The 20,507-nt window shown below is 42.3% G+C and overlaps 1 protein-coding gene across 1 annotated transcript in view; it reads left to right on the top strand.

Moving 5' to 3' along the window:
• The window catches only part of UNC79 (unc-79 homolog, NALCN channel complex subunit), a 191,532-nt gene that overhangs the window by 7,419 nt on the left and 163,606 nt on the right, over positions 1–20,507 (top strand). Inside the window, exons 2-4 of the mRNA XM_073578106.1 lie at positions 2,471–2,591; positions 16,795–17,099; positions 19,817–19,987. Of these exons, the coding sequence (XP_073434207.1) occupies positions 2,471–2,591; positions 16,795–17,099; positions 19,817–19,987 (597 nt within the window). The remainder of the gene's footprint in view (positions 1–2,470; positions 2,592–16,794; positions 17,100–19,816; positions 19,988–20,507) is intronic.

The raw sequence follows: 20,507 nt of genomic DNA, 5'->3' as shown, positions 1-20,507 counted from the left end.
TCCACACGGAAAAATCCGCAGCAGAATCCACAGCGTGTGCACACAACCTAAGTGCATCACAGATCTCTCACCAAACACGTACACAAGGAGAGACTTGGAGTATGTGCACATGTTGCAGATAAGCCTGCGGAATATTCTGCACAGAATCCACATCTCTTGGCAGAAAAATCAGGTGCGTTTTTGATGTAGTTTTTCATGCGGATTTGTATGCGTTTTTGTAAGCTAAATAAAGATATGTTATTTAACAAAAAAAAAGATTTGTGATGTCATTTCTGTCCAACCTCCTCTTTTACATTTGTCCAACCCACACTCCATTACATACACAGACAGACAGACAGACAGAGAGATAGATAGTTCTATAGATAGATCTATCTGTCTATAGATCTATCTCTATCTAGTTGTCTATCTCATTCCATCTATCTGATCCAGTAACCTTCTCTGAACCATGGATATGTTTGGAGAAAGCCAGGTTTTGGGCCCTGCCAGTCGCCTGGTTCCATGGAGATGGTCGGATAAGCCAGGTGGTGACTCTCGTGTCAACCGGCTTTGGACCTTGTATGTACAGTATGGACTGTCACCTCCCTATGCTTGTTGTTATCTCTTCTCTGTGTGTATATCACAGGTGGAATAGCGACGCTGGGAGCTGTGATGTTGTGTCAACTGGCTTTGGACCTTCTACAGACTCTATGGACTGTTCTCGGTCATCTCCCTACGCTTGTCAATATCTCTTCTCTGTGTGTATATCACAGGTGGAATATCGACCCTGGGAGCTCTGACATAACATCTACCGTTATCCAGGCGAGTCAGCTGAGGGGTTAGGCCCTGTAATGTGCACCATGTTGGGGGTAATTGCTGGGACTGTTCTGTTTGCTATTGAGTGTTGTGGTTCAATAAAGCATTGCCACACTGTTTTACCCTAACCCTGCGATGTCTGTGTAGTATGTTGCCCACGGGGAGATAGAGCGGGCGTTCAGTGGTATGAGCCCTGGTCCATGCAGTCTTTCTAAAGGCAGCCAGGCCAGCGGACGAGAGCACCCACTGACCCCGTTTCTTCACAGGGATGTACTACTTGCTCATGACCGACTTTCAGCCTCTTGTAAGCAAGAAAGTTTCAATCTTCTAACAACAAGCAGAGATCTTGAAAATGATGCTAGGCCAGCTATATTGGGAGGATACTGCCCTGCACTCTCCCTCATGGAATGTCCCCATGAGGGAGAGTGCAGGGCTTGTTTAGTACAGGGGTAGCTGTGGTCTGCCCTTGTCAGGGTGGGAGTCTTGGGGATAGACTATTATTAGCCCTTTAGGGCATTGTCTTCCACATGCATTGTATGGATCATCCTGGACCCGATCATTGCATTGGTGAGATTGTTCCTTTTATTTTCACTTATTTGTTTGGCATATTTTTGTGGTAACTATACTAGTGTTATCAAATTTCTAGTTATCATCGTTATATGCAACCAAAATATTTAATTAGTTGTATGAGAGGTTTTGCGGGATTTTTCCCAGTATTACAACATTACATTTTGGTATATATTGGTTTCACTCTAGCCATTGCAAGTAGAAATATTTTTTTCCTGAGAGGGCTAATGTCTTATGCCCTTCCAATTGGTTATTGATCCCTCAATTGTGACTTAGCCTATATATATTTTTTCACTTTGGGTGACACATTTTTTTATTTTATTCTGGTATCTTAGTAAAGGTTACGTTTTAATTCTCGTCTTTGCTGTTTAATATAAGGATCACAATTACAATTCCTAACATAGTAATCTGTTTTTTTGTTTTGTAAGTTTTATTCACTGTTGAAGAATTTTTCTGGATGAACATTGTATGATTTTCTTATATGGTCGTATGAGCCTAAGGCTAAGTTCACATGACCGTATAAAAAATAATCTCGATTTTCATCTGTTTAGTCAGCCCTTCGGCATTTGTTTTTATAAATCAGCAGTGAATATAATTTACAAGACGAAAAGCTGTTTCCTGTGTTAAGAATTGCATTGCATCCTTACCAATCAGATGCTATACGTATGATTTTTTCCACACCATAGACTTAAATAGGCTAGTCTCATCCAAAATTCGTAAGAAACTCGTGCATGCTGATCATTTTTTCACATGCACATTCGGTCTGTATGAAAACATTTGTCATCTGAACAGCCCAAGTACATCACACGGGCTGTACACTGACCAATGTTATGTCAGCTTTTTCCATGGACATCACTCGGACCGATTATGTGAACGTTCTCAAAAGCGCTCTGCAAAAAACATGGAGACGTGAGCACCAAAGAGGGAGACGTGAGCACCAAAGACTATGACAGAAAAAAACAGATCAAATACATGAAAAACGGACGTGTAAATGAGCTGTGATGACAGCCATGATATTGTCCCTATCAATGGTATCTGACTCATGCCTTGGCCCCTGATGTCTCCTCACACTGCTGATCTCTGATTTTCCACTATTTTTTTTTACATGCAGTTGCTTCTAAGATCCGATACCTTCACGAGTACCACCACCGGGTCATCCACAACACATATCCAGTGCCAACAGGGACGGACATTGCTAACACACTGAAGTACTTCTCCCAGACGCTGCTAAGGTGAGATTTCAGCATTTCTATTGTCAACACAATTAATGGAATAAAAGCGAATAGATTCCTGCCTAGATTTCTGCTTTGTCAATGCTCCTTTAAGACAATTGTATTAACCAAGCGATCACCACTGCCAGAGATCTGAATGGCATTTCCCCCCCAAAACCTGAAAAAAATCTTGTTAAAACGGTTGCCCCGCCATAACAAGCATCCTGTGGATAGATGATGCATTTTTAAGTGTCTGACTGCTGGGATCCTCACCGATCCCAAGAATGGGTCTGAATGGAGTAATGGTCATGTATGCGCAGCGACTCTAGCTATGAGACTGAAGTTGTTATCTAGGAACAGCACTTAGCGGCCTTGCACATTCGTGACCATCACTTATTCTTAGTGGTTAGAGCCCCACTGGTCAGACTCTTGGAAAGATGAAAAGTTCTTTTAGTGGGCCTACCCCTTTAAATCTACATCCTGATGTTTTCTTTGAATTCCTGTTACATAACTGATGCCATATTGCTAAGAAATGTATCACGTTATGATTAGTGGGGTCTGATCTTTTAGACCAACATCGATCCTGAGACTGAAGAGGATGCACTGCTGGTTTATTGCTGCACCCTCTTCTAATTAGTCACCGGCCACAAGAAAATGGCACCATGCTGCAGCTGCTTTATTGGGAGCATGATGGTGCTGAGGAAAACTGGAATGGGATGTAGCATTAAATAACGATTGATCCATCATTCCCAGGATCAGGACACTTGGAAAGCCAACCAGTTTTCCAGATGCTCTCACCTCAAGGCCAGGGTCACACTTGAAACTCGCATTAGTTTTGCGTCTCAATACCCAGCACTGCCGCCGGAGCGTTGGGCTGCATAGAAATACATGCAGCCACATGTGATAGACAGGCCTCTATTCCTTATATTTAAAGACTCTATAGAAACAGGGTCTGTTCCTTTTGATTGGCGGCAAGCAAATGTGGTACCAATATTCAAAAAGGGGTGTAAAAGGGAACCTGGAAACTATAGGCCGGTAAGCTTAACATCTGTTGTGGGTAAAATTTTTGAAGGGTTTCTAAGGTATACCATTATGGAATATCTCAGTGTTAATAAATGTTTAACTCCATATCAACATGGATTTATGAAGGATCGCTCCTGTCAAACTAACCTGATCAGCTTCTATGAGGATGTAAGCTTTCAAATGGACCAAGGAGAATCATTGGATGTCATTTATGTCGACTTCTCTAAAGCATTTGACACTGTCCCACATAAAAGATTGGTAAGTAAGATGAGAAAGCTTGGGCTAGGGGAAAATGTGTGTAGATGGGTAGGTAGCTGGCTTAGTGATAGAAAACAAAGAGTGGTTATTAATGGGGCATACTCAGATTGAGCCAGGGTTACTAGTGGGGTACCACAGGGTTCTGTATTGAGCCCCCTACTATTTAAAGGGAATCTGTCACCCCTTTTTTGAGATATCATATAATGATATCATTCAATTGTGTGTCACATAAGGATTCTCTTAGTACTTTTGCTTCCCCCTGACCCCGCACCTTTCATGCATAAATACCTTTTTTATATCGGTTCAGATGTATGTGAACTGCCACGGTCCGGTCCGCTGGGCGGGGCTTATTCAACTGCTCCCCCCTCCCTGTCTTGCTCTACACAAGAAGAAATGCGTAGAGCAAGATAGGGAGGGGGGAGCAGTTGAATAAGCCCCGCCCAGCAGACCGGACAGCGGCAGTTTACATACATCTGAACCGATATAAAAAAAGGTATTTATGCATGAAAGGTGCAGGGTCAGGGGGAAGCAAAAGTACTAAGAGAATCCTTATGTGACACACAATTGAATGATATCATTATATGATGTCTCAAAAAAGGGGTGACAGATTCCCTTTAATATATTTATTAATGATCTAGTGGATGGCTTACACAGTAAAATATCAGTATTTGCAGATGACACAAAACTATGTAAGGTAGTTAACACAAAGGGGACAGTTTGCAACTACAGACAGATTTGAGTAAATTGGAGAATTGGGCTGAAAAATGGCAAATGAGGTTTAACACAGATATGTGTAAGGTTATGCACATGGGAAGGAGAAACAGATGCTACAATTACTTACTAAATGGGAAACTGCTGGGGAAATCAGACATGGAAAAAGACTTAGGTATCTTAGTCAGTAAGAAGCTAAATTGGAGTGCCCAGTGTCAGGCAGCTGCCACCAAAGCAAATAGGGTCATGGGATGCATTAGAAGAGGTCTGGGGACACGAGATGAAAACATAATTCTCCCTCTGTACAAATCACTCGTCAGACCACACTTGGAGTATTGTGTGCAATTATGGACGACAGGGGTTCAAGAAAGACATTACTGAACTTGAAAGAGTTCAAAGGAGGGCTACTAAAATGATAAATGGAGTTGGTTCACTACAATACCCAGAAAGGTTATCAAAATTAGGTCTATTTACTCTAGAAAAGAGAAGACTTAGGGGAGACCTAATATATATGTACAAGTATATCAGAGGGCAATGTGATCTCTCCAATGAACTGTTTGTAACAAGGACTGTGACAAGAACAAGGGGGCATTCTCTTCGTTTGGAGGAAAGACAATTTCTGCACCAGCATAGAAGAGGGTTCGTCACGGTAAGAGCAGTGTGGCTCTGGAATTCTCTTCCTGAGGAAGTGGTGATGGCCAACTCACTGAATGAATTTAGGAAAGGAATGGATGCTTTTCTTGTGAGTAACAGTATAGAAGGTTACAAATAACAGAATATTATAGGTAGATGGTTGACCCAGCTTAGGGGAAGGAATTTTTTTCCCTATGGAGAAAATAGGCTTCTATTCTGTGGGTTTTTTGCCTTCCCCAGGATCAACAATGCCGAACAGCTGCACTAAAAATAGGCTGAACTAGATGGACATAAGGTCTTCCTTCAGCCTTCAAAACTATGTTACTATCTTACTTTGGTCCCGAGTGCCGGGTATTGAGATGCGAGACTCGTGCGAGTTTCTCGCAAGTGTGACCCCGGCCTAACAGAAGAAGTTGACTCAGGAATTGATATTTAATGGGGAGTTCTGCTTTGAGGGGGAAGTGTTCTATAATGTATATAAGGTCCCATGTACTGGCATTATGTGGTCGTGATTCCCAGTAGCATCAACCAATTGGGGAACACGTGGTTAATATTATTGCAGCTCAATTCCCATTGCTCATACAACTAATCCATTAAAGAATGGCAGTGCTTGCAGAGACGGATACGGCTGGCGTGTGGGTGGTGAGAGCTGACAGCAGACATCACAGCGAATAGGCACAATGTATGAAGACTTCGTAGTCAGTGACGAAGCTGTCAGCATGAGGATTTGGTGCGTTTTTGCTTATTTTCTCTATGCGAATAAATCCAGTGAATGTTCCAGTATTAGAAAGTGCTTTTTTTTTTTTACTTTGTGGAAACAGATCTATGGAGCGATTTTCAAATCCACAACATGTGAATTTCTATTGTGGTAAATATGTGATTTGTTTGCAAATTTTCCACATAGATTTGAATGAGATGAGAAAAAGCTGCATGTAGTAAAAAACGCATGTGTAATTTTCTTGCATTCCTGTAGCGTAAATGCTCCAAAAATTCATTTAATCTGCATATAACTTTAGCAATAAAGTTTTTTGAAAGCAAAGTAACAGGACGTATCAAAACAAATCAGTTTTATTTAAAACAAAAAAATTAAGGAGACCATAAACACAGCTGTGAAAAATGAAAAAAACGTAAGTAACCTAATTTTTCTTTGTGCATATATGGGTGTGACCACTCTCTTTCTGAGCTGGGAAAACCATCCTGTCTGGCCTAAGCTTTTGCTAGTGGTTCAGTCGCTTGATCCTTGTTCACATTTACGTCACTTGGCAAGTGAAAAGGTTTTAAATACTAGAGTAGTGACTGTCCCACAAGGGTGGCCGTGACGTGGCGGGATGGCTTGTACATTATTTTGATCAAAATTATGTTTACTAAATACCCTTATTATTATTATTATTATTATTACCTTTATGCATTATTTGCAGTTTATTTTTTACTTTTTAGTTTAGGATATTTGTGTTTTTTGTTTTAACTGATGCTGCAGAAAATCTGCAAGAATGCACCAAATACTCATCGTGTGAACATAGCCTAAAACTACAAATTTTTACATAGTCTGACAATGGTTGACAAGTCTGAATGAGTGCAGCTCTGGGGTATAATGCAGGGGGTAACTCAGGATCAGTAATGTATGTACACAGTGACTGCACCAGCAGAACAGTGAGTGCAGCTCTGGGGTAAAATACAGGACGTAACTCAGGATCAGTAATGTAATGTATGTACACAGTGACTGCACAAGCAGAATAGTGAGTGCAGCTCTCGAGTATAATTCAGGATGTAACTCAGGATCAGTACAGGATCAGTAATGTAATGTATGTACACAGTGACTGCACCAGCAGAATAGTGAGTGCAGCTCTGGAGTATAATACAGAATTTAACTCAGGATCAGTAATGTAATGTATGTACACAGTGATTGCACCAGCAGAATAGTGAGTGCAGCTCTGGAGTATAATACAGGATGTAACTCAGGATCAGTAATGAAATGTATGTACACAGTGACTGCACCAGCAGAATAGTGAGTGCAGCTCTGGAGTATAATACAGGATGTAACTCTTGATCAGTAATGCATGTACACAGTAACCGTACCAGCAGAATAGTGAGTGCAGCTCTGGAGTATAATACAGGATGTAACTCAGGATCAGTAATGAAATGTATGTACACAGTGACTGCACCAGCAGAATAGTGAGTGCAGCTCTGGAGTATAATACAGGATGTAACTCAGGATCAGTAATGTATGTACACAGTGACTGCACCAACAGAATAGTGAGTGCAGCTCTGGAGTATAATACAGAACATATTTAGCATTTAGTTCTTCTTTCTCCTATAGTTAGACCTTAGTTACAATGTAGATGTCGATCAGTGCTCACCTATTGGATGGATGGATGGATGGATGGATGGATGGTGTTGTTTTCTGCCCCTCACACTTCTTTCTTTATGACATGATCACGGTGGACTGTTCTGCTGCACTGGGTTCACATACTTTTATTGACCCCAGTTTTAATGTCAGCAGAAGGGTTACTATATTCATTCAATGGGCATTGATTATCAGAAACCTCATTGATTCCTGAGATCTGACTGTGAAGCTTGTGCTGCAGCTCCGTGTCCTCCAGACATTGGACGTGCTTTCCGGTCTATTTGGATGGATCTTTTTTTAGCTTCTGGTTAACTCTTCATAGTTTGTTGAGTAACTTTTATAATTTTCTTTTGATTTTTTATACTCCAGTCACATCCAAAGCATTCATTCTTATCTTCTTGTTAAGTTTTCTGAAAACAATCAGTACATTTCCCGCCATAAAGTATAGCTGCAGGCCAGATGTCAGTGTGGCTGCAACTTTATCTGTGACTGGAGTATACACAATCATTAGAGCGTTACTCGCATCCTGTGCAGATTGGACCTGTTTAGTGAATTTCGTTGTGATATTGAGCAGTATCTCAAATGGACGGAATAGGGGGGTAATTTTACAAGGATAACATCTGCCAGAGGTTAGGTTTGCTTCCTGATAAATCTATCCTGTCTGCCGAACTTCATAGTGTTATAACGACATGATATATTCTGTGATACCATTAGGGCTCTTTGAGGGGAAGTCCACTTGTGATTGGTGCTTTTTGTCTGATCCTTGTGCAGTTGTCAGTCACGACTCATAGAGTATGGCACCACCTATGGGCACTGTTTTATCATCTCAGGTGCATGTTTCTCTTGTCTTGTGCTGATCTTGAGTTACGTCACTTCTGCTGACTTCTTTTTAGCTTTGACTTTGATTTCTCTGGCGTGTGCATTGCCTCAGTCAGAAAATAATCCCATAATTATTCATTATCAGAAATTTTAAAACATTAAGAATAAAATCCAATATGGTCAGCCTTTCCAATGTGGCCTGTATTTTCTACTTCAAGTGGCCATTATGGATATGATCTGAATGAAGTAACTAAGGATCAGCAGCAGGGAGCACATTTTTCCTGGAAGATACTGACACTCCTCGATATTGCACCACCGAGAAAGAAAAGTGGTGGAATTATAAAAATTATGGGATGGAGACGTGTGAATGATCTGCAAATGTTGGAAAAAATGGAAACAAAATTTTCAAAATATTTTAATTTATTTAGAGTCGAGTATGTGTCACATGCAGAAATCCCAGTATTTCTAGCCTCAGCTGCTATCACTGGGGTTAATGGCAATCTGAGGAAGGTTCCACTGCTGATTGTACAGATCATCAGGATCCGCTGCTGGCAGCTCCTGTGTAATCACCGACCAATGACGTCTCCGATGTGCTTGATGGAGACAAGTCCGGAGATGCTGCAGCCACAGGAGCAGGTTTAGACCATGCAGGCAGCTCACAGTAGCACCAGAAACATGAGGCCTGGGGTTGTCTTGTTGAAAAATGGCTCCTTGGACACCTTCACATTCCCTCGTGATGGCCTCTTCTGATGGCATTGCTCACGTGTTGCGTTGATTTGGTCATGGAATCATTGGTACTGACATTTCTCTAGTGTACCAGTATCCATTTTTCAGTACTATAGCCCCAGCCTGCATGTTCCTCGCACTACTGTGAGAGGCCTGAGTGGTGTAAACTTGCTCCCTGGCTGCCGCATCTCTGGACTTGTTGCCATCGAGGACATCAGGGACGTCATTGATCGGTGATTACACAGGAGCTGCTGACACCGGATCCAGACTTGTCTCCATCAAGCACATCTGGGACGTCATAGGTCGGTGACTACACAGGAGCTTCCGGCAGCGGATCCTGATGATTTGTACAATCAGCGACAGAACCTTCCTCAGACGACCATTAATAACCTCAGCGACAGCAGCCGAGGCTGGAGGTACCGGAATTTCTGCACGTGGCTCAGATTCCAGCCTGAAGAATCCAGAGGTTTTGAAAATGTTGTTCCTTTATATCACCATTTGCAGATAAGTTTCCATCCTGTGATTTCCATTGTTCCCAGACTTTTTCTTTTTAGCATTGCAAATTTAATGTCAAGGAGTGCTGATTGTGTTCATGGATGGATTTAAAGGGCAGTTGTCCAGTTTTATGTTAATTCATTTTTATCACTTTATAAAGAAAAGTTCTGCAACTTTCTAACATACTTTGTATTTCAATACCTCACCATTTTCAAGACCTATGCTTGCTGTTATTGGGTGGAAACCTTTGTTCACATGTAGTTGATGACGCAGCCCTGCTCACAGTTTCAGTTTGCTAAAATATATCCTGTGTATGCAATCCTCCGTAATCAGAACATGAGAGATTTTCTCTGACACTGTGTTTAGTTTACAAAGGATTTTCCAGACCAGTGATCTTTTACTAAAGGCTCTCCAGCTGTTGTAAAACTACAACTCCCAGCAGGACCTGACAGTCATATCTTGTGAGCAGCATTGTTTGCAACTCAAAGGTTGGATTTAATTTGTCTAGACGCTTCCTACCTATAAAATAGTTGGCGAGCCAGAGGTTGACAACAAGTCTAGACTGATACATTGTAACAAGCTAAGCAGCTGTGTAATCAGCAGGACCTAGTCAAGAATACTTAGGCTGTGTGCACACGCTGCGGATTCCGCTGCGTTTCCGCAGCGGTTTTGGCCGCTGCGGACACGCAGCAGTTTTAGCTGCGGTGTACAGTACCATTCATTTGAATGGGAAAAAAAAAACGCTGTGCCGACGCTGCGGAAAAAACCGCGCGGATTTGCTGCGGTTTTGAATCCGCAGAAAGAATTGCATGTCAATTCTTTCTGCGGAAACCGCTGCGGGTTCCTATCTCCACCATTGTGGAGATAGTGAATCCGCAGGACCAAACCGCAGGCAAAACCGCAGATAATCCGCAGGTCTTTGGACCTGCGGATTATCTGCGGTTTTTGCAAAATCCGTGCGGATTAATCCGCAGCGGATTCCGCAGCGTGTGCACGTACCCTTATAGTCATTGACAGCAAGCACAGATCTAAAATAGATGAGGAATTATAACACAAACTGTACTGGAATGTACTAGAGCGTTTATTATACAATATTTAAAGAGTAACCGTCATATTAATTGTTTTTTTACCGTAAATCAATAATAAATGTGAAGCTAAGAAACTTTGTAATAAATCTCATCAGAAAAATCAGCTTCTTCCTCCACCTGGACTGATCATTCATTCTATAGAAGACAGTTAGTGCTGATAAAATTCTGTGGAGGAGGGAGGAGCTCTGCCTTTAGCTCCTCCTCCCTCCTACCCCCCCTCTACATAGCAGTTACTACAGATGTGATTCTATCTCCTAACAGGGAGGGAGGAGCTCTGCCTCTAGGTCCTGCCTCTTCCTAACCCCTCCCCTCTACATAGCAGTTACTACAGATGAGATTCTATCTCCAATCATGGAGGGGAAGCTCTGCCCTTAGCTCTCCTCCTCCCTCCTATCCCCTCCCCTCTTCTTAGAATCTTATCTGTAGTAACTTCCATCTCCTATCAGGGAGGTGTGAGCTCTGCCTCTAGCTCCTCCTCCCTCCTGACCCCTCCCCTCTACCTAGAATCTTATCTGTAGTAACTACCATCTCCTATCAGGGAGGTGTGAGCTCTGCCTCTAGCTGCTCCTCCCTCCTGACCCCTCCCCTCTACATAGAATCTCATCTGTATTACCTGCTATCTCTTATCAGGTAGGTGTGAGCTCTGCCTCTAGCTCCTCCTCCCTCCTGACCCCTCCCCACTACCTAGAATCTTATCTATAGTAACTACCATCTCCTATTAGGGAGGTGTGAGCTCTGCATCTAGCTCCTCCCTCATAGAATCTCATCTGTAGTACCTACTATCTCCTATCAGGGAGGTGTGAGCTCTGCATCTAGCTCCTCCTCCCTCCTGACCCCTCCCCTCTACCTAGGATCCTATCTGTGGTAACTACCATCTCCTATCAGGGAGGTGTGAGCTCTGCATCTAGCTCCTCCTCCCTCCTGACCCCTCCCCTCTCCCTAGGATGTTATCTGTAGTACCTGCTATCTCCTGTCAGGGAGGTGTGAGCTCTGCCTCTAGCTCCTCCTCCCTCCTAACCCCTTCCCTCTACCTAGGATCTTATCTGTAATAACTACCATCTCCTATCAGGGAGTTGTGAGCTCTGCATCTAGCTCCTCCCTCATATAATCTCATCTGTAGTACCTGCTATCTCCTATCAGGGAGGGAGGAGCTCTGACTTTAGCTCCTCCCCCCCTAACCTCTCCCCTCTACATAGAATCTTATCTGTATTAACTGACATCTCCTATCAGGGAGGGTGGAGCTCTGGCTCTAGCTCCTCCCTCCTCCTAACCCCTCCCCTCTACATAGAATGTTATCTGTAATAGCTGACCCCCCTCTATCTCAGTAATGTAACCATCGGTCTTTATTGATTACAGATTTTACCCTGGAAATGAGAATTTTGAGAATGAATTATCAATTTTGGCAGAGAAAGATGCAGATTTGTCTGATAAGATATGAAGATAAGGGACTTTGAAATACGCGTTCCATTGATTTGTGAAATAAAAATTAAAATGAAGGTTATTCTTTAAGCTTTATTGGTGTAAGACTGGATGACAGACTTAAAGTGGCTCTGTCATTAGATCTCAGTATGCAAACTTTGGACATGAAGATTTACATTTCGCAGACCTGATGAGACTGGTATATTGACTACATACTGCTGTACAATCGTGATATTAAGGTGGACATTTTATAAGTCTAGTTACTCTGTGGGAAATTACATGAGTCCAAGTGTCCAGCTATTTATTCTCTGACCACCCAACCAGACTGACAACTATTCAGTCTCCACCCACCCTGACGGACAGCAGTTTAGTCTCCACCCACCCAACCTGACTGACAGCCGTTTAGTCTCCTCCCACCCAGCCTGACTGACAGCCGTTTAGTCTCCACCCACCCAGCCTGACTGACAGCTATTTATGCTACACCCAGAATCTAAGCCTGACTGAAAGCTCCAACATGTGCTGAGCAGTGTGAGATCACAGCAACATCAAGAGGGACACTGAGGAGTTGTCAGTAATGATAGAAAGGCCGACAACGAGTTGATCTTTCCTAAGTGATTATACCTAAGAGACATCTAATAATATATGCAGTTTGTATTGTGAAATCTGTTGACAGAGCCACTATAAAAGGAGAGTGTCGTGCTGATGACTGCACATTGTAATTTCTTCTCAGGAGAGGATTATACTTGATACGGCTGAGTGGAAAGTGGTGTGGACTTCCCCTTTAAGATCAGTGACTTATTAGGTTTTCCAAATAAAATGTTGCACATGTGAATTTCTGAATTTGTTTGGTTATTATTATTAACGGATATAAAGTCCAGTAGATATTATAACAATGTGCTTTTGTAGAGATATGGAGTGGTAATGAAATAAATGTAAATTGTAATAATGACATGTCCTATGCAGATTAAAGCCCTTTAGTGTATCCTGCGCTGAGGTGGAGGCTACAGACCTCTGTAGAGGAAAACTTCTCTCCCTGTGCCCTCATGACAACACTTCTGTGTATTTTTGCCATAACAATGCTTGATCTTGTAGCAGCCAATCAGATGACTTTTTTTCCTTGTTTTACCCATGACAGATGAATAAATTCCAAACTCTGACTGGCTGCTACAAAGCCCATTGCGGTTAAGGCAGCATGAAACTGCATATAGGGCAAGAGGTATAGACATAAGGGCACTAGCAGTGAAGCCATCTTCAACAATATTAATAACAGTCGTTTATCAGCTAAAGGTACCTATGGGGCCTCTAATTCTAATAATACAGGGGATTCCAAAAAATCTGGTGGTCATAAAAGGAAAAAGTGATTTTTGTGAATTAAGTAAATTATTTAAATTATTCAAAAATGCTGGGTAATATTATGCAAGTGCCTTTAAAAGAATGATAATGCTATATATAAACGTAAATCGACCATATTTTTTATTATTGGGGATCTTGTACATGTTTTCGATATTTTAAAGCAGAAAATTTTACAGGTTATATAAAGAAATAATCTCTTTGTACAGCAGAGTTGCTGTGTACATACATATTACTTATTTGTACTGATCCTGGATTAGAATAGTAAGAATAGTGAGTGCAGCTCTGGAGTATACAGGAAAGATGTATATCTTTGTACCGTGTTAGCCAGTAGATAGAAAAATATTCAGGATTGAGAGTCCTCAGTAGTTGATACCTTTTAATGGCTAACTGAAAAGATGGTAACACATTGCAAGCTTTCGAGACTACTCAGGTCTCTTCATCAGGCTAGACTAATACAAAATCTGAAGTCACATATTTATGCACAATACAGCCTAGAAAAAATGCAATAGATAAGACAAGTGACGTGAAGCAGAACTATCAATATGGGAGAGGGAGAAACATAAATATAAACATTGGACCAGTTCATAGATAAGGAGTCTGGATGTTTTATGGTCCTCTGATAATGTAATTTCCTTTTAAAACCTTGCGGGGCATCACAACACAGAACTAGACCCCAATCAGAGGACCATAAAACATCCAGACTTCTTATCTATGAGCTGGTCCAATGTTTATATTTATGTTTCTCCCTCTCCCATATTGATAGTTCTGCTTCACGTCACTTGTCTTATCTATTGCATTTTTTCTAGGCTGTATTGTGCATAAATATGTGACTTCAGATTTTGTATTAGTCTAGCCTGATGAAGAGACCTGAGTAGTCTCGAAAGCTTGCAATGTGTTACCATCTTTTCAGTTAGCCATTAAAAGGTATCAACTACTGAGGACTCTCAATCCTGAATATTTTTCTGCTCTGGAGTATGTAACGGACTGGGTGGTGGAATCGCCCTGCCGTGATCCGAGGAGAGCCTGAAGGGATGTGACTAGGTGCCTCACGGAGTCCGACCTCGGTTGCATGGCGGCAGATGATACCGCGATACGAGGGGGGTGAGACCAGGTTCTACACCAGGACTGACCTCGGTTGGATGGCAGCAGCCCCCCAAGGCTCAGGAGGTCGGAACGGCCAGGAATGATAGACTTGTCAAGTACTGACTGGCATAACTGGTATAGTGACTGACATGACAGACACACAGACAGGCAGGTAGTAGCAGGCACGACTGGTATCTTGGCAGGCAGGCATTATTGATAGGCAGGTGGGCACTGCTGTTATACAGGCAGGCGGGCATAGCTGATGTACAGGACAGGTGTATTGGGATACTAGCACTGGGACCTGAAAACTAGCAAGCATATTTAAGAAACAGACTAACAATTTTGCACAGGCACCTCCATGCAGGTGGAGGTGCCTTAAATAGTGTCTCCCAGCCATTGGCTGGGGACACTTTAGGGTGGTGCACGTGGCCCCTTTAAGAAGGAGGTAGTGCTCGCGCCCTAAGCACAGTGCCCAGGGATATGCATGCCATGCTCATATGCTTGGCAGCAGCAAAGCAGTAAGGAGAAGGACGAGCAGGACGTGAGCAATGGACTTGGTTTAGTTGCTTCCCTGCTGGGGAAGAGGGACAGCGTGCAGGGGCGCCAGCGCTACAGAGTGTATTACAGGATGTAACTCAGGATCAGTACAAGGTAAGTAATGTATGTAAATTAAGACCAATGCCGCCACTTAGGGTATATCAAGTATAAATTGAAATGGTATGGTATGTAATGTAATGTATGTACACAGTGACTGCACCAGCAGAATAGTGAGTGCAGCTCTGGGGTATAATACAGGATGTAACTCAGGATCAGTAATGTAATGTGTGTACACAGTGACTGCACCAGCAGAATAGTGAGTGCAGCTCTGGGGTATAATACAGGATGTAACTCAGGATCAGTAATGTAATGTATGTATACAGTGACTGCACCAGCAGAATAGTGAGTGCATCTCTGGGGTATAATACAGGATGTAACTCAGGATCAGTAATGTATGTACACAGCGATTGCACCAGCAGAATAGTGAGTGCAGCTCTGGAGCATAATACAGGATGTAACTCAGGATCAGTAATGTAATGTATGTGCACAGTGACTACACCAGCAGAATAGTGAGTGCAGCTCTGGAGTATAATACAGGATGTAACTCAGGATCAGTAATATAATGTATGTACACATTGACTCCTTTGTCTATATAGATTACTTCCATCTATAACCTGTATAATTGAGTAAATACTTAAAAAATTGTGATCCTTTTAAAAGGACACTGCAGAAAAAATTCAGATCCACGATAATATTCCGTGACCCCATTTAGCATAGATATGATATTGTGTGACTAGTTAGCCAAGTATAAAGGTATCGAGTTAACAAAATAGTGTTTGTATTGTTAAAATAATCTGTTTCCTCCTCAAACATGGACAATGTTAAATTATAAGCGCATAATCCGCCATTGCCATTAGCTCCACCTATGCTACAAATCATCAATTATATCTTATTTTTCAAAGCTTCCTCCCAGTAGCTTAGTGAACATTTTTGGAAAGAAATATGATTTCTTAATCCATGTGCCTGTTGAAACCTCATTATGTCAAATGATACTGATGGAATGTCATGAAACAGTATCATAAAATACATACAGACATTATTTTGGTGCAATAAACATGTGTTTTTTTAAGAAAAACTAAAACCTCTTAACAAACTTACATGTTTATTACTGGCTAAAACATGTTTCTGGAAGTGCCACACCTATATTTTACAGGGTTGGATTTATAATATATCAAGACATTGAAATAATAGCAAAGCAAAAGTAAAAAAGAAACAAAATACTAACAAGAAGGGTGCAATGTAACTAGTTTCATATTGGAGGACTGTGACACAATTGGATGCTCAAATTGGCTTTTTACCCATCGGGTTTTGGATTGTTACAAAGCATGGGTGCCTGCAAAGCATGGGTGTGACACTGAAACATGCATCCTTATGGTTTTGCTCCTTATGAACCAGATAACACATGAGATGCAATGAGAATGTTGAGCAGAGACAAAAAAATAAAAAAAGATAAAATGAAAATAAAATAGAGAAATATGATATTTTTTGCAATTTCCTCTTGTTAAGCGTGAAAGTGAAGCAATCTAGTCTAGAGCCTGGCACCAGATTGGTAGGCATTGCATCTAATGTGGCGCGTATCTGGTGTTTTATTCTTTGTTTTACAGTGTCATTTCAATGTAATGTGCTGTTTTTTTGTGTCTTTGTTGTCTCTTTTTTTTCTTTGTCCCCTCAACAGCATTTTGTCCCGGTCAGGCAAGAAGGAAAATCAAGATGCCTCCAATTTGACAGTGCCCATGACTATGTGTCTTTTTCCTGTGCCATTCCCACTCACTCCATCTCTAAGACCACAGGTCAGTTCCATCAACCCTACTGTTACTCGCTCCCTCCTTTACAGCGTCCTGCGAGATTCTCCATCAGAACGAGGCCAACAAAGTCGAGATGCTCAGTTATCAGAGTACCCTTCTTTGGACTATCAGGGGCTCTATGTGACTCTGGTGACCCTGTTGGATCTAGTCCCATTGCTTCAGCATGGACAACATGGTAAGAGATTATTTTTTGTTAGATGGGGACGTGGGAGCACAATTTTGGGTTAGAATAAAGATAAGTAATTTTGTGTTTTTCTAGGGGGTTTGTGACAAGTTTGAAGGTTATTCCTGTGGGATAACTTCCCAATCAATAAGGGTTTAACCGTTGAGACCCCCACCGATCCTGAGATAGCATGTCTGAATGGAGCGGAAGCCAAGGATGCACGCCTCTGCTGCAATCATTTTTAATGGGAGTGCCAGATAGCAGCACAGTGCAGAGCTCAGCTTTGTCCGGTGGTTCCATTGACAATGAATGAATCGGAGGAGGTGTGCTTGGCTTCTTCTCCATTTAGATGGGACTCCTCAGAGCTATTATGTCTGGATTAGATAGAGTCCCTGCAGCCAGACCTCCAGTGATCTGGAAGTTACCCTCTATTATATGGATAGGGCATAACCTTTAATACTGGTACATACATTTTTAAAGACGAACGTAACCTACTTTTAATGGCAAGTTTTAGGTTTGGAACCTTTAGATTTATCTCTTTCCCTTTGAAAACAGAATAGTTATTTGGGGTAGTCTGTCGCCATGATCAGTGAAGGGGGCTTACTTTTATCTCTCAGATTTAAAGAGAATCTGACAGGTGATCCATGCTGCCTACGGTTTGGGCAGTGTGTATCAGGAGCATGTACAGTTGAAACTAGAAGTTTACATTCACTTTATAAAAAGACACATCTGCACGTTTTTCTCAATATCTTTCATGAATTCAGAATAAACCTTTCCCGTTTTAGGTCAATTAGGATTACCATAATTATTAATATTTGCCAAATGCCAGAATAATGAGAGAGAGAGAGAGAATGTTTTAAGGCATTTTTATTTGCCTCAGTAGTAAGGGTCAGAAAGTGAGATAACAAGTACTTAAAGTAAAAAAATAATCTTTATTGGTAATTTACCCTGTATTGTTCTTCTGATTAAAGGAAAAATCCATCTGAACAAGTGAACGCTTCAGTAGAGTTGTGGGTGTCCTGTCCTGCGGGCACAGTAGAGAGAGCCGTGCTTTGATAGCTGGGAGACACTTACAACAATAGCCGTGCCTGAGGATCCTGCATAGCCACGAAATTCTGAAGTGAATAGCTGTGAGAGTCCTGCAGGCATAGTTATAAGAGTCTTGCAAGCATAGCCTGGAGATCTAACTTGCAAATCTGTGAGGGTTCTTTAGGAACTGCTTGGAGAATTGTACAAGCATAGAAAGTCCTGCATGCATAGCCGTGAAAGCCTGACTAAGGCCTTATTTAGACGTCCATGTTACATGTACGTGTTGTATCCGTTTTGTTCACGGCTAGAACATGTACCCATTATAACCTAAGTATAGGAGAAGCCTTGGAATTTGTTTCTTTATCCATTTATAAAAAACACTCATGACACTGATGGTAAAAATGGACACACTGATGCAAAACACTAATGGCACCAGTATCCTTTTCTATGTACTTATTTAATGGATGTGTGAAGGGGACCTAAAATACCTACTATTAGAGATCCGCAGGCATAGCGATGAGTCCATCAGGTGTAGCGATGAGAGTCCCGCAGGCGTAGCGATGAGAGTCCCGCAGGCATAGTGATGAGAGTCTCGCAGGCATAGTGATGAGAGTCCCGCAGGTGTAGCGATGAGAGTCCCGCAGGCATAGTGATGAGAGTCCCGCAGGTGTAGCAATGAGAGTCCCGCAGGCGTAGTGATGAGAGTCCCGCAGGCGTAGTGATGAGAGTCCCGCAGGCGTAGCGATGAGAGTCCCGCAGGTGTAGCGATGAGAGTCCCGCAGGCGTAGTGATAAGAGTCCTGCAGGCATAGTGATGAGAGTCCCGCAGGCGTAGCGATGAGAGTCCCGCAGGCGTAGTGATGAGAGTCCCGCAGGCGTAGTGATGAGAGTCCCGCAGGCGTAGCGATGAGAGTCCCGCAGGTGTAGCGATGAGAGTCCCGCAGGCGTAGTGATAAGAGTCCTGCAGGCATAGTGATGAGAGTCCCGCAGGCGTAGTGATGAGAGTCCCGCAGGCGTAGCGATGAGAGTCCCGCAGGCGTAGCGATGAGAGTCCCGCAGGCGTAGCGATGAGAGTCCTGCAGACATAGCTATGAGAGTCTCGCAGGCATAGCGATGGGAGTTCTAGAGGAATTGTTGTGGGTCTTCTTTGGGTATAGCCATGAGAGTCTGATGAGCACTGCTGTGAGATTTCTTCAAGTAATGTTGGGAGAGTTCTGCCAAAATATTCATGATCGTCCAGTAGACAGTGCCATGAGAGTGCAGCAGGTCGAGTTGTGTAACTGTGATATCAGTCCCATGGACAGAGCAGGAGTATGAGTGACCACTCACATTTTACATCTTACCAGGAGTAACCTAAGTCACTACCAGAGCAACACGGACTGTCCTTTAACACAATGTGAAAGTTCTGCTAACTTTTAAAGAAGTGCAGGTCAGATAACAGTTACCCATTCAGAGCACATGTGTGACACTAAACCATAGACTGTTTAGAAAGCATCTGGATATTGGCTGCAGGTCCAGTCAGGAGTTGAGTATTAAACATGATAAAAAAGTTCAGCTCAGGCACGTCTTATGTAGAGACGCCTGTGTCTGGCACCCAGTTCTTTGCTGCAGTATAACCTTGTAGCGTGTCGTCACATTGTATCAGGTTATGTTACATTTCTCTTCGTTCTCACTAACTTCATTTCTCATTTCCGTTTACAGATCTGGGACAGTCGATATTTTATACGACCGCTTGTCTGTTGCCCTTTCTGAGCGATGATATATTAAGCACTTTACCCTATACCATGATCTCTACCTTGGCCACTTTTCCTCCCTTTTTACACAAGGACATCACCGAGTATCTCAGTACTTCATTCTTACCCATGGCGATATGTAAGTACTCTCATATTTTCCGGCTTCTTTGTTACTTTGATTTTTATATACGGTAATAATTGCCATCAGGACATGTAGAAAACGGGTGCTGCTCCAGGGGGTGCAGAGGAGGCAGATGGGGTTCAGATACCTTACAAAGGGCAAAAAGAGTCCAACTACAGCAGAGTAGCTGGAGTGTTATACATGAAAAGCCGTGACTTACTTAAATCCTGTTACTTGTAACAGAAGAGTCGCATTCTTTTGCCTTTTTCCTGTGGGTATTCGGGAGTTAAAGGGGTATTCTCATCTCTAAGATCCTATCCCTATCCTATCCCCATTGCAGTAGCTTAGGTATCCATAGTTATGACCATTAGCAACCAGCTGTCACTCTGAGTGGTTGTAACCATGGTATCTAAGCTCCTGCAATTCCCTGCACATGGGGTAAGCGACATAGAGAATCAGAAGAACTATACATTTCTAATTGGAGGTATTTGCTAATATTATTAGTATTACACCTACTACATACATGATCTTGTAGATG

This window comes from Dendrobates tinctorius, unplaced genomic scaffold (genome assembly GCF_039654945.1).
Source record: "Dendrobates tinctorius isolate UK_male_01 unplaced genomic scaffold, ASM3965494v1 ptg000058l, whole genome shotgun sequence".
Taxonomy (NCBI): domain Eukaryota; kingdom Metazoa; phylum Chordata; class Amphibia; order Anura; family Dendrobatidae; genus Dendrobates; species Dendrobates tinctorius.
This window is presented reverse-complemented; position numbering and strand designations above follow the sequence as displayed.